This window comes from Dunckerocampus dactyliophorus, chromosome 12 (assembly GCF_027744805.1).
Source record: "Dunckerocampus dactyliophorus isolate RoL2022-P2 chromosome 12, RoL_Ddac_1.1, whole genome shotgun sequence".
Lineage (NCBI taxonomy): Eukaryota > Metazoa > Chordata > Actinopteri > Syngnathiformes > Syngnathidae > Dunckerocampus > Dunckerocampus dactyliophorus.
The window spans coordinates 24,962,470-24,975,887 of NC_072830.1; the positions used below are offsets into that span (position 1 = coordinate 24,962,470).

Below are 13,418 nucleotides of genomic sequence, written 5' to 3' on the forward strand. Positions count from 1 at the left end.
AATCCTGTGAGGCAAATTAAGGGAATGTTAGAATTTTGCACTTGTTTTTTTTGTGGTTATTTGGTTCAAAACGTTTACAACGTCTGACTTGAATTAATTACTGATAATCTTAGTGACCTCTGCCAAACACAAATGAAGTACCTCTTGATCTCTGTTTTGGTTGTAATGCAAATTACCGCCACCTACTGGGGTGGAGTGGAACAGCACTGCTCTAAATTTCATGTTTGGCCTTGGTGGAGGTTTGCACTCTGCTGAATGTTATTTTGTCATTGCCGTCTGTATCAGCAATGCCATTGTGTATTTAACCAATCACTTCCTGCCACCCCTCTTGCGGTACTCTTTCGTGTGTCGATTCACTCTGTCCCTGTTAACAGTTCCATGTGGTGTGCTTGGCCCGAATCCGCTCTTTACCTGCCATCATGTCTTGTTCAACTGCGTCATGTTTTGAGCATCTGTCTGAGTATCTACTTTCCCTCTTTGTGTTTCAGTCTTGTCAGATCCTTGATATGTGTTGTGAGAAACTGCGTACACATATGGCCAGTAAGTTATCTGTCGTTTTCAGTTCATGTTTTTTGAGTTTGCCTTCGCTGCTGGCTACCTTCCTGCCATCAAGATCAACTCCCTACAATATTTATTCCACCAGTTCTGGCAGTAACAAAAATGAAAATGACACAATTGCCAATCCTTCAATAATTCTTATCTTATTATTTCATAAAAGTCACTAAAACAAGTTTGTGTTGCAACAACACGTTTAAACTTGTTTTGCTGCGATTGTGCCCATCTTGGACTTTCTTTTCTTGGACGTCTTCTATTTTGTAGGCGTATTTGTCTGATGTGACCTTGCGTTGCCCTCCACTCTATCAGACTAGGTTTTCAGTTAGATAATACAACACTCTGCAAAAGTCTTGAGGCGACCATTAGATTTGTTGACAGTGATAGAGAGTGCATTTGGGTTTGTTTGTTAATTGCGATTAATTATGAGGTAACTACAGAAAAAATGCAATTGATTTTGATTAAATGTTTTAATCGATTCACAGCCCTAATATTAATATTATATATAACCTATTATAGCAAACCTGAGTACAAGTTAGAGCACAAGAGATGGTCAAAGACACTTCAGTTTGTTTAAAGGAAGAGGCTCTTTCACTAAGAGGGGCACATAGTGAGCTCGTCAGTGACTGCTACTACTAACAGCTACGTTAACTCTAAACACGTAGCTTTAGCAGCTTTCTATGTATAAAACAAGTGCTGCAAGGCATGCTGGGAAGCCAGAAGGACTCCCAGTGACACTGTGTAAGAGGAAGCGCTGATAGGTCTTTGGCAGTTGTGTTCTGAAGAACCATTCATGTTCTGAAGAACCCATTCATGTTCTGAACTGTTACTAATAAAGATCGAGATTACTGGAACAGTTATACTTTTTGTTGATACCTGAAACCATTTTTTGTGGAATACCTTATGTGGCCAACCCTCATCCAGACCTCCAGGTGAATTGAGTTTGATACCCCCGGTATGTAGTTTAATGCTAATTAAAGGTATGAGCAAATTCTTCCACAACCCTCCACAAAGTTTGGTGGAAACTGTGCAATGCTGCTAATTGTGTCTGTCCTATTTACTGTTTAACTGTGTTAAAAATGACAAAATGTGAAAAATGTTAAACAATGAAAGTAGTGACTTCTACACAGTACTGTATGTTAATATCAAATTACCATATATAAATCCTACCTTCCGTGGTCCATTGCTCTTCAGTTCAAACACGTCCATTGTATAGTTTACTCTCCGTCCAAAGTGATCGAACTGTATATTGCCCGTCAGTCCCTGAATGCGCACCTGGATTCATAAAAAACAGAACAAAATCCATCCATATAGTTTCCATAACACAATATAAAGTATAGGTATATTATACTGTATGACCACCAGCTGTTACCAGGTGGTGAAGTCCAATGCTGACACTTACAGGAATGTAGATTTCCAAAACAGCGGAACCTTGGGTTTTGAATGCCCCAGTTTTTTCCTTTTTCCTTTTTTGCCAAAGTTTTGAAGCGTTTCTCATGCACTGTCTCGGTTGTCATAGCATATTGTGCATAACAAACTTGCATTTTATCCACTGGCAAGTTGACTCTTGTGGTTTTCCTAAAGATGCGGACGGACTGCTCCCAACATTGCTTGTTTATTCAGCCATCTTGGATCACACAGCCAACACTAAATCTCACAATACTTAGTTTTACACAATACTACGGTATCCTGTAAGGCAGTGGTTCTCAACTGGGCACCATTAATGTTAGATCCGCCACTGATATAAACACAGACATTGTCAACACGGGTCTGCCTCGTTAGCATGTTGCTATTGTAGCCCAATAGCCAAGTTTGGGAATACATAAACACAACATTCTCTCATAGTCCGCTGGGTGGATCTCAAAAGGCATACATTGTCATTCTGTTGTCCGACCAGCGAACATTGGTCAGAACGATATATGTAAATGTCGGATTGTACCGGTTAGTTGTTAGCCTAGAACTTTGCTTCCTCTCACACTGCCTGCGGTGCTTTCTCTGCAGTTTCAGTGCAGTAGCGGGAGTCAAGGCTGAGGTGAGCTGCCGGAGGATGCCTATCTTCTGTAGTTCCCTGGTGTCATTGGTTTTTAAAGGCCATAAAGAGCTGCTGCCAATTTCTAACAGCAACTTCCGACAGTACACGTCTTTTGGTAAAAGCAAACACAGTACTTAAAAAAACATATAAACACATCGGGAGAGAGAGGATCTGCTGTGTTTAGTGGCAAACTCAAATGAGTCTGTTACACAAGCTAGTCTATGTGCCCACGTAGACTTCTGTGGGCTTGATTGAACAAAGAATCTCACACGTTGGTGACTCTATGTTGCTGTGTTATTAATACATTGCGTGAGTCCAACTGTGTTCGTAACGTGTCTTTAGTACACAACACGCCTGTTAGCTGCTCCCAACTCCCACTGGAAGTCGTTCTCCTACGGCTCTGTTGACCATCTGTGACATCATCACCGGTTGATTCTGTAGTTCTTTGCTAACTAACACAGTTACACTAAAAGTCACTGCTTTTTTATTGGGTATAGCTGCAAAATAACCCACCATGGGGCCACAGAAAGTCGCAAGTGCCAGCACTTTGATAAAGAAGGTGAGAACAATTATTGAATTCCAAGATGTCATCTGTAACTCTCGCCTCCCCTCCTCTCTCACCAACAAGACTCTTCAGTCAACTTAAAAGTGATGTTCAGTGTTCATTAATCCCTTTCATTGATCCTTGATAAGCATTTTGCAGAGTTTTGGAATGTAAAACTATAATTGTTCAATATTAAAACTGTTTTGTGTGAACACGTTTGGGTGTCTGGAACTGATTAATGTACTTTGTTGTCCATGGGGAAAAAAAAAGTTTGAGTTTTCATACAATTTGGTTTTAGATGGACCCTTTGGAACAGATTAATAATGAAAAGATACCACTGTATTAATTAAACAAAAGGCGCACACAAGGGATACAAAGTACTGGAAGGAAAGAACAAAAAGTGATAGGGACAAAAGGTACGACAAAGTACAAAGAAAAAACAATAAACGAGGAAACGAGGTCAAGTCAGACTAAAGTGAACAAAGGCGCTAGCAAACTAAGAGCACACTGTAACCTAAGACCAAAGGAGTAAGTCATACAAATACAAAGCTTTAAGTTTGTCTGTTGTAGTGTGTGGGTTGTATCATTACGTTAAAATGACATGGACATTGATGCAGGTAACAGAAACAGAAGTAAAATACAATACAGGAGACAGAAGGGGACCCTGCAGCAGTGAATTTCACTCCTAGCTCCACTGCATAAGGTACCGTGCCGACGTATCCTGCTAAGAAGTTAACCCGTTTTCATACATTTACAAATTAATGCCGAAAAACGTTTTTTAACTGAATTAAAAAAAAATACTGAAAGCTATCCCGGCAGCCTCAAAAATAATCACCTGTTTGAGCGCGCGCTCCATATCTATTCCTTGATTCCAGGGAGCAGCGGGATTGGCCAAGCAGTCTCCAGCGTTTCCGCGTCGGCTGATATCGATTTTCTGACGGCGGAGAGTGCGGAAGGCCTCAGCCATCACTAACACACCATCATATGTCAGAGATGAGGTATACTGGAAATTGGAGGAAAAAACAGAGAGAACAAATAATGTATTACAATTCATTGTGGACACTGACTCTGCATTATACCTTACATGTCTGTTAGAATAAACAGATAAAAAGTGCATTATAGACAGCAAACGTTACTAAAAACTCCAAAATACCCACATAAACAGACCAATCATCCCATTAATTCAAATTAATCTTCGATTACGACTGCTATGAGCAGTACAAACCAGTTCAGTCAATGTGCCATTGAATTCTCTTTAAAGGGAGATGGAGATTTTGGAAAAGTGTTGGTGGTCCTGACAGGTCATTTGACAATTTCATTAAAAGTAACACACGCCTCAGCAGGGAACACCATTGCACTCATGAAGCTGCAGCACCCCCAGCCAGCTCACACGCAGACACACAGGCGGGGGCACTCAAACACACAGCGGGCATCCTTCACTTCACAGCAGAAACAACTAGAGGCACAACGATGGGAGGTAATAAGGAAGTGAGCTGAGGAAGTCAGTGGATGCTCTCCACACCTCTGCAGGTAGACATCTCTCTAGGTGAGATGCTTTAATGACCAGTACTAGTGCAAATAAGTTATCCGCTTTTTATTCATATATGTGTGATAGTAGGTGCCTTTCGGTGTGTGACTGATCGGTGACAAGCAAACAAAACAATTTATGTGGAATGTATCAAACACTGCAATACATAAACAAGTTTATGTTGTGTAAGTTGGTGCCAGGTGGTGTAGCATTGGACCGTTAGTGCTCCCTGAGTCTACCAGTCCAGTATTGATGCTTTTTTACTGTCCAGGTAGCAGGGGTGTCCAAAATGCGACCGAGGGGCTTTTTATTTTTAATCGGTCCACGGCACAAAGTAGAAATAATCCATCCATCCATCCATTTTCTATACCGCTTCATCCTCATTAGGGTCGCGGGGGCATGCTGGAGCCTATCCCAGCTGACTTCGGGCGACAGGCGGGGTACACCCTGGACTGGTCGCCAGCCAATCGCAGGGCACATATAGACAAACAACCATTCACACTCACATTCATACCTATGGACAATTTAGAGTCGCCAATTAACCTCACCTGCATGTTTTTGGGAATGTGGGAGGAAGCCGGAGTACCCGGAGAAAACCCACGCGCACACGGGGAGAACATGCAAACTCCACACAGAAATGGCCAGGGGAGAATCGAACCCAGGTCTTCCCGATCTCCAGGCTGTTCCTGTATTGGCCAACGTGCTAACCACTAGACCACCGTGCGGCCCAGTAGAAATAATATTGAACAAAAAAAAAAAAAAAAAAAAAATTGGAAAAAATTGAGCAAAAAGGCAGAATGTGAACAGGAAAAACTGAAATACTGATACTAATAACTAGAAGTAAAACAAAGCTTGAAATAGATATACAGTCATTCCTCGGCACTTTTTTGCAGCTTAACTCAATCACAGTTTTTGAAAATCAATGAATTAATAAATTAGCACTGCTTTGTGGTTTACTACGGTCTATTATTAGTCAAAAAACATGCATTTTTAATCAAATCTTACATATTCTTGACCTAAATGAAGCATTTTCAAGCATGAAAATGGCTAAATGACAAAAAATACAAATGGGCATTCCGAAGACGTGATGTAGTGTAATAGCTGTGACCTGTGTGCGCCTTTAAGAGGCGGGGCCTGGGAGGTGACATGTGTGATGTCAGCTAGCCATGGTTGAATGTTTAGCTGAGTTTTAGCAGTGTGGAAAGTGGCCGGCAGCAGCTCTTGTGTGAATGTTCACAGCATATTTGATCTCTGCTTGTTAATGAAGCGATTGAAGTGCATTGGCGACGTGAGTCTGTCCTTGACAACAAACAGCGGCACTGCAGTAGTTGGTCACTAGGTGTCAGTAATGTCATATTGATGAGACAATACCCACGCCCAGCGGGCTCTATCCATCCATCTTTTATGCCGCTTATCCTCATTAGGGTCATGGGGGTATGTTGGAGTCTATCCCAGCTGACTTCGGGTGAGAGGCGGGGTACACCCTGGACTGGTCGCCAGCCAATATAGACAAACAGCCATTCACACGAGACAATTTAGAGTTGGCAATTAACCTAACATGCATGTTTGCGTGTTTTTAGAATGTGGGAGGAAACCGGAGTACCCAGAGAAAACCCACGCACGCACGCACGGGGAGAACATACAAACTCCACACAGAGATGCCCAACGGAGATTCGAACCCAGATCTTCCCGATCTCCTGACTGTGTGGCCAACATGCTAACCACTAGGCTACTGTGCAGCCCTCTTTGGCGAGCTCTAATAATGTTAAAAAGATTATTTAGAATTGCAGTATTCAGAATATTTACAATTTAGAAGGACGTAAACAGATTTTCTATGCTCTAACTACAAAAGTATTCCATTTATTGAAATTTATAAGAAATCCTACTTCGCGGAAATTCACTTATCACTTATCATGTCAGTCTGGAACCAATGAATCGCTAGGATTAGGATTACTAAATAACATTTTTTGTCCTTTTTACAACATTAAAAAAAAAATATTAAAAATATCACAGCGGGCCCCTGTATCCTTTAAATTTTCAGAATGCGGCCCTGGTGGAAAAAGTCTGGATACCCCTGGTTTAGGGCCACCGTACTCCACGCTCATGTTGAATGCATGGTGGAGGCAAGCCAAAACAAGTTAAATGTTTCTTACGACATTCCTTTGTACCACTAAATAACGTTTGAAGCACAAAATACTACACAGTAGATCGTATTGTCCAGTTACTTCATTTCTTCTGCACTTGAAGATGATCATGTTAACCTCGACTGGCAAATGTGGCGATAATTTATTATCCTGCTTAACACTGATGTGAACTGTGAAAAGTAAAACATTCAAGTTGCTTTAATATTTATACCAATGGAGAACACACGTATAAATCATGCACAAGACCAAGGAAGTATGTGAGACTTTCCACATGGAACTTAATCTCTATAAAACATATATGTGGTGCACTCATGTGGTACATACAGTATAGGGGATGCACGCGTGCTCCACACCATTCCCACAAATACTTTTATCAAATCATTTCAATGTTAGACTTGCTTGTTTGCCTAAAAAAACTATTGACTTAATGTCAAGAAAATAGATGGTTGTCCCAGCAGCCAGATTAAAAAAGCCTATTAAAAATAAGGCTAAATAGATATGTTAGGTTTTAAAAGGAAAGGGGGATTCCGTAAGAAACAATTTGTGAAAATCTATTGTGATGTCTTTCAATAAGTGATGCTAATTCTCTTCTGAATAGCGTCTGCCCTTTGGAACACAATATGGCAGTGACAGGGTTAATTACACATTGACATAACACAGAACTTGTTCATTAATCTGCCCTCTCAGATAAGATCATAAAAATGTAAAAAAATACCATTTGGCCATGGATATTTAATTTAGAAATCACCCCGATCCGGTCTGTTTTGAGCACTGCATTATCTCCCTAATACACTAACCATGATGTAAAGCTAATTACGTTTTGATCACGCAAAGAGGATTTCAGGGGGAAATTATGTGAGAATAAAAACCCAAAACCTTAACTTGCACCAGCATATGCAATCCAAATTATTCAAGGTGACGCCCATATATTTCTTTGCCAGGTCACTGATCATTTTCATTACTTTGCAGTAAAATCTCCAGGCGCATCAGAAATCATTTCAGGGCACACTAGCAGTGGATTATAGGGAAAAGACATTTTGATTGATGGCTAAAAGCAGTTAGCCCAAAAGCCACTCTCTATGTAAAAAGGACAATTTCCATTACAGTAGATCCCCTCGGGGGTTACGTTCAAAGACCACACGCGAATTGTAAAATACATGAGTAATTGAGACGTTCGTAAAAGTGTCTACTCTTGACACTCCTATAAAGCCCGGGTAATGCTACCGCGACTGTTCGTTGCACAGCCTTTCTCTCTCCAAACACTCCGCCTAGTTTAAGTTGACTTCTCCTCTGATTTTGGATCAACAGTTGCAATAAAAGTGACTTTTGTAATTATTAAATTAGATTCAGCCACATGGATCCTCCCCACCTCTTTAAATGCCAAAAAAAATAATAAAAAAATGCCATGTTTCACTGGGACAATCAAACAATCCAAGCTTAAAGGAAAACTGCGCTTTTTTGGGGGGAATTTTGTCCATCATCCACAATCCATATGTGGGACATGAACACATGTCTTTCTCTTTTCTTTCTTTCGTCACGGCAACAGTGTTCTGGATGCCTTGAAACGATATTTTTTCAGCTAGCATGACTCACCCCACTCGACATTCTCCTGACATTTTTTGTCTTATCCTCCAAAATGACTCGCAGAAGTAATTCCACTTCGTCGTCAGTCTAGACAAACCGTGGAAAGCAGAAGACGACGGACTTTTTGCGCATGCGTTCTTTCTTCTTCTATAGTTTTGGTGTCAAGTGGTTCTGTACAGCGCCGCACATCGGTGTGCTTATGTACTACATAGTTTTCGTACAGTGATCCGTTCCGTCTGCATTTTTTCTCACCCCGGAAAAAAAAAAAAAAAAAAAAACAGGCATAAAAGAGCAAACAAGCTCATTTAACTTTTGTTGTTATACTGTAGCTGCTAGCTGTTAGGCTAGTTCACGCTACAAGGAGCAACAGAACTGGTTGGAGACCTAAAATATACTGTAATCTTAGCACCCCTATAAATAACACTAGTGTTAACAGTAATTATAATTAATTGTGTTATTATTTTCAACATGGTTTTCTATCAATGGGAAGCGAACACCGCATCTGAACTGACCGGTCATTTATATTGCACATTAACACATGCCATGCCCCAGAAGTGACTGCAATAGCTAATAATGTTGTCACTTCGCGGCCTCTGATTCGTGCTTAAGTAGCTCATTTAAATCAACTTGAAGTGGTTCACAAAGAGGACTTGAAGGACACACTACCAATTGTTATCTTAATTGTGCCTGTCTTAATTATGTTGATACCGCAGACTACTTTGCCAGCAAAATTCACTATTAGCTTGCACGGCCCAACTTTGGTCCATTTTTAACCTCTCCGTGTGTGCCTTAATGCAGAAGTACGGTGACCTTTAAGAGTCACAACTTTGTTTTGGCAAACGTCAAATTGTGAGATATTAGTAATACAAAATAATACAAATGGTTGTTTAAAAATAAATATGATAAATGATAAATATGGACATAAATATGGTCAGTAATTAGTAAGAATGTATAATGTTAATCACCATATAAATATTTGTCTCAGGTTTCAAATGATCCCTTTAAGACGTAATATATAGCATAATGAAGTCTGTGATTATTCCTTCTGAATTATCCTTAGGTTTTTAAAGTGCTGCACAGCGAACATCTCCTCAGGTTACATAATACAGCTGGTGCCTAGCCTTCTCCCCAACAACCTGATTTCCTGGAGCATAACTTGCCGATCCTCTTCTCCAGAACCCCTGAATAAACCTTACCAGGAAGGCTGAGAAGTGTGATCCCACAGTAGTTGGAACACACCTTCTTAAAAAAGGGGGATCACCACCCTGGTCTGCCAATCCAGAGGCACTGCCCCCGATGCCTACGTGATGCTGCAGAGTCCTGTCAACCAACACACGCCCCCAGCATCCAGGGCCTTAAGGAACTCCGGTTTGGTCCCTCACCTATGACCTGTTTGTCATGACTGACCCTACTAGGGGCATAAAAGCCCCCGACAGCTTAGCTCCGAGGATCAACACACAAACTCCTCCACCACGATAAGGTTGTAACTCAGGAGGAGCATAGATGCTCATATTTCTAAACATACTAAATATATATATTAGTATATATATATATTTGTAGTAGGAGTTAGACTTTGGGACTTTGGGTCATTTTAAAAGTAGCTTGCGGGCTGAAAAAATTGTGAGCACCCCTGGTCTGGACAGAATGTGTTTATTTTGTGTATCTATACACATGTTGGCTGTGTCTATTAGTCACAAACGTGCATAATGATCGCTTCATTAAGATACTAAATGTTGTGTAAATTGTTGAGGAAAATGAATGCAGCTAATAAGGATTCATCCGCTGAATCTAAAAATGCTGATTAGATAATTAACACCAGTCCTCGGGTGAACAATGACCTGCCAATAATAAAGGATATCATCATCAATATGTACTGAATGTCAAATGTGCAGTGTCATCTCATTAGAGTTTGTTTTGTGTGTGTGTGTGCGTGTGTGTGTGTGTGTTTATTCGGAGACTGACTGGATGCAGTCAGGATGCAGTGGGACAAATAGCTCCATTATATAGGATTTTTACATCATACATAATATGGATAAGTGGACACATTTCCAGTTAATGTATGCAAATAAAAACCAGAGCTGGCTGCAGTTCAGTTTGATCAATGATGGTGCGCAAAGAAAAAAAGAGGACAAAGACTGAAACAAGAGAGAAGTAGAGCACTACTGTTTGAAGAGTAAATAGATGAGGGATTGCGGGATATGACTGCTGTTACATATAAGAGCTCCAACTTTGCAATCGCATGCAAATCCAAATACAAAGAAAAAAGAAAAGCAGGGATCCAGAGAGAGGGAAGTGAGGGATCATCTGCAACAAAACCTGCATGTTGACACATGAGTCATTGTTGGATCTACTCAGACTTTGCTGGATCATGTGACACATCGCTCTTCAGCTACAGTGTTTGAATAAGAACTTTCAGACAGACAGAAAATCTTTGAAGGGCACGCGCGTTACAAAATAAAAGCATAGCAGTGACATCACCCAATGTGGTAATCCATGGTAATCCATACTGAAAGTATGGATTGACTCAAACCCTTTCTTCAGTAATGAATCAATCAGGGCTTGGGTAGATCCTTAGTTCCCACACCCTGACAGTTTGGACAATTGCATGCTTCCAACTTGCGGGAAGGGAAGGGTTTGAGGAAGGACCTGTTCTGTTCCACCATGGCTTTGCACCACTGCACAAAGCACGGTCTATAAAGGTACAAGGAGGTCCTCAGTTTACAAACAAGTTGTACATCCATTTTCAGTGTAAATCAAAACTTATACATATATATTTTATACATAATGGACTGGGTTGTAACCACAAAATGTTGTAACATGAAAAGTTGTAAACCAGGACCACCTGTATTTGGTGTTGGGCCCATCGAACACCTTTGGGATGAACTAGAGCAGAGATGGTGAGGCAGCGGTGATCTCTAATCTAACTAGTTCTCATAGACAAATGGATAACGTGTACTTCCCTGAAGCTTAAGATTGTTATAACTACCAGTCCATATTTTCTTCCAATATCAGTTCCTACAACTGGAGTGATATTTTGGTCATTTAGGTAACTTTTTCCATTGTATTTGTACTTCTTTTTTTTAAATTATTATTCTCAGGGACTTTTGATAAAGAAGCATACCAAAATGAAGCTCTGTTTTTCTGATACAGGTGTCCAATAAATATATTTTGAATGGTATAGAATAAAGGTCTTACCTTTGGTGGGCTTTCCGATCCAGGGTATTCTCTCTGATCCAGTTTGTTCCAACGCTGCATCAGTTTAATGACTATAGGCTTGCTGAAGTCTACCAGCTGGAAACCAGTCACATTAGCTCCACCGTGCATGAACCTTTCCAGAGAAATGTCCTTGAATCCCTTTAAAAAAACAATAGAAAAAAGTATATTCATGCAATGTTTTGCACACTAATCATATCTCTCACAGAGTTTACCTGATTATTGACGCTGCTTATCTCTAATTAATATGGTGCACCTTCATGCAGAGTGTTAATTCTGTATGGAGCTGCACTGGTCATGCATAGCGATTCAGTGGGAAAGGAGCCAGAGTACAAGGTAGAAACATGCGAGTCTGATGAAAAGTAATTGCTAAAAGCTCAGAGAGCTCTTTTCCTGCTTGACCTCATCTTCTAGGCCTTTTCCTCATCATCCCAATGGGAACGTCTGAGAGATTAAAGATGAAGCATTGCTGAATTGACTCTTCTCAGTCTGCCATCTACATCTACATCCACACCAACGTTGAACTAAATCACATAATAAAATATGGAATTAAACTAATGGAATAATCAGATCATATATTGCGATGAAAAAGATACGTAGATAACGATGCAGCTTTGGTATGTGATTCGTGCCGTACCTGAAATTATAGGTTTTAACAAAGTTTAACATCAGCAAATAATGCGTTGACCCCTTTTTTCAAGACCACTTTTTGAAAGCAATAATTAGAAGTGGGTGATTGCAATAAAAAGGGATATCATATTTCTTATAACAGACGTGTGATGACTTTGCTTCATTGATCACCATTATCTCAAAATTAGCATCATAACTCTGTTGTTTCCTACTCTGCACAACTTTTGAGGCACGTTTTCTCTGTGTTGCATCTCTTCAAGTCAGTGACTACGTTTACATGCAGTCAATATTCGTGTTCAGGTCAATATTCCGGTTTCTGAAAGATTCGGAATAACCCATTTACATGCGTGAAGTAAAAAAAAAACAAAACCCGCACAGACAATGCAATGTTTCGATGCACGGTGAACGTCACGACGCAATGCGTGTCATTTACGCTTGTTCTTCCTGTTTCCAAAAACTACACCACCGGCACGGCGGATAATAAATGCCTTTGTTTGCGTTTTGGTGCTGGTACTGACCCCACCACCAGTACTTGACTCTATTCTGTCTCACTTTCTTCATTAATGGAAGGCGAGAACGTGAAGAAATAGGAAATGGAGTCGGAGCTGTGCCATCCATATCCATGCTATATCCCCAGAGCCCCCCTACACTTGATGTGTTTGTACAAACCCTGCTTTGCGTAACTGCTTGTTCACATTCTGATAGATTTCGCTATTGTGATGCTTTCTACCGTCAATAAAAGACATCTTCCTGTCTATCACCACACTAACGAGGTGGCTTGTTGACCCCTCGCTCCAAAAGTGGTTGGTTTTGCATGTCGTCATGTTTACAAGTACTTCCTGCCAAAGACACAAGATTCCTTTCGAATAGAACATGCGCAGAACACAAATTAATGTTCCTTTTGATCGAGATATCTCGATAGGCGTATACATGACCTGATTTTCAGGTTAGAAAAGGAGTAACCCAGGGGTAATATTCGGGTTTTTATGAACTGGGAATATGAGCATATTCTGTTTTTTTCAAAAGGGTTATTGGTGCTTACATGGCCGTGCACAACAACTATTGCTGATATTTCAGTTATGATAGGGTTATTTGACTGCATGTAAACATACTCAATGATGTGTGTGTGAGTGACGGGAAGTAAAGTAAGTCGTGGCGCCACCTGTTGGTTTATCTAAATGTGTCACCACC

At 40.5% G+C, this 13,418-nt stretch overlaps 1 protein-coding gene across 7 annotated transcripts in view; it reads right to left on the reverse strand.

Moving 5' to 3' along the window:
• gria4a (glutamate receptor, ionotropic, AMPA 4a) overlaps positions 1–13,418 on the reverse strand; it is a 130,748-nt gene that overhangs the window by 56,912 nt on the left and 60,418 nt on the right. For all 7 annotated transcript variants that reach the window (XR_008573052.1, XM_054793230.1, XM_054793229.1 and 4 more), the window contains exons 7-9: positions 11,580–11,738; positions 3,964–4,131; positions 1,723–1,827 (exon numbers count right to left, since the gene is read on the reverse strand). Coding sequence is in view for 6 of the 7 variants with exons in the window: in XM_054793230.1 (XP_054649205.1) it covers positions 1,723–1,827; positions 3,964–4,131; positions 11,580–11,738 (432 nt within the window). In the remaining variant the exon portion in view is untranslated. The remainder of the gene's footprint in view (positions 1–1,722; positions 1,828–3,963; positions 4,132–11,579; positions 11,739–13,418) is intronic.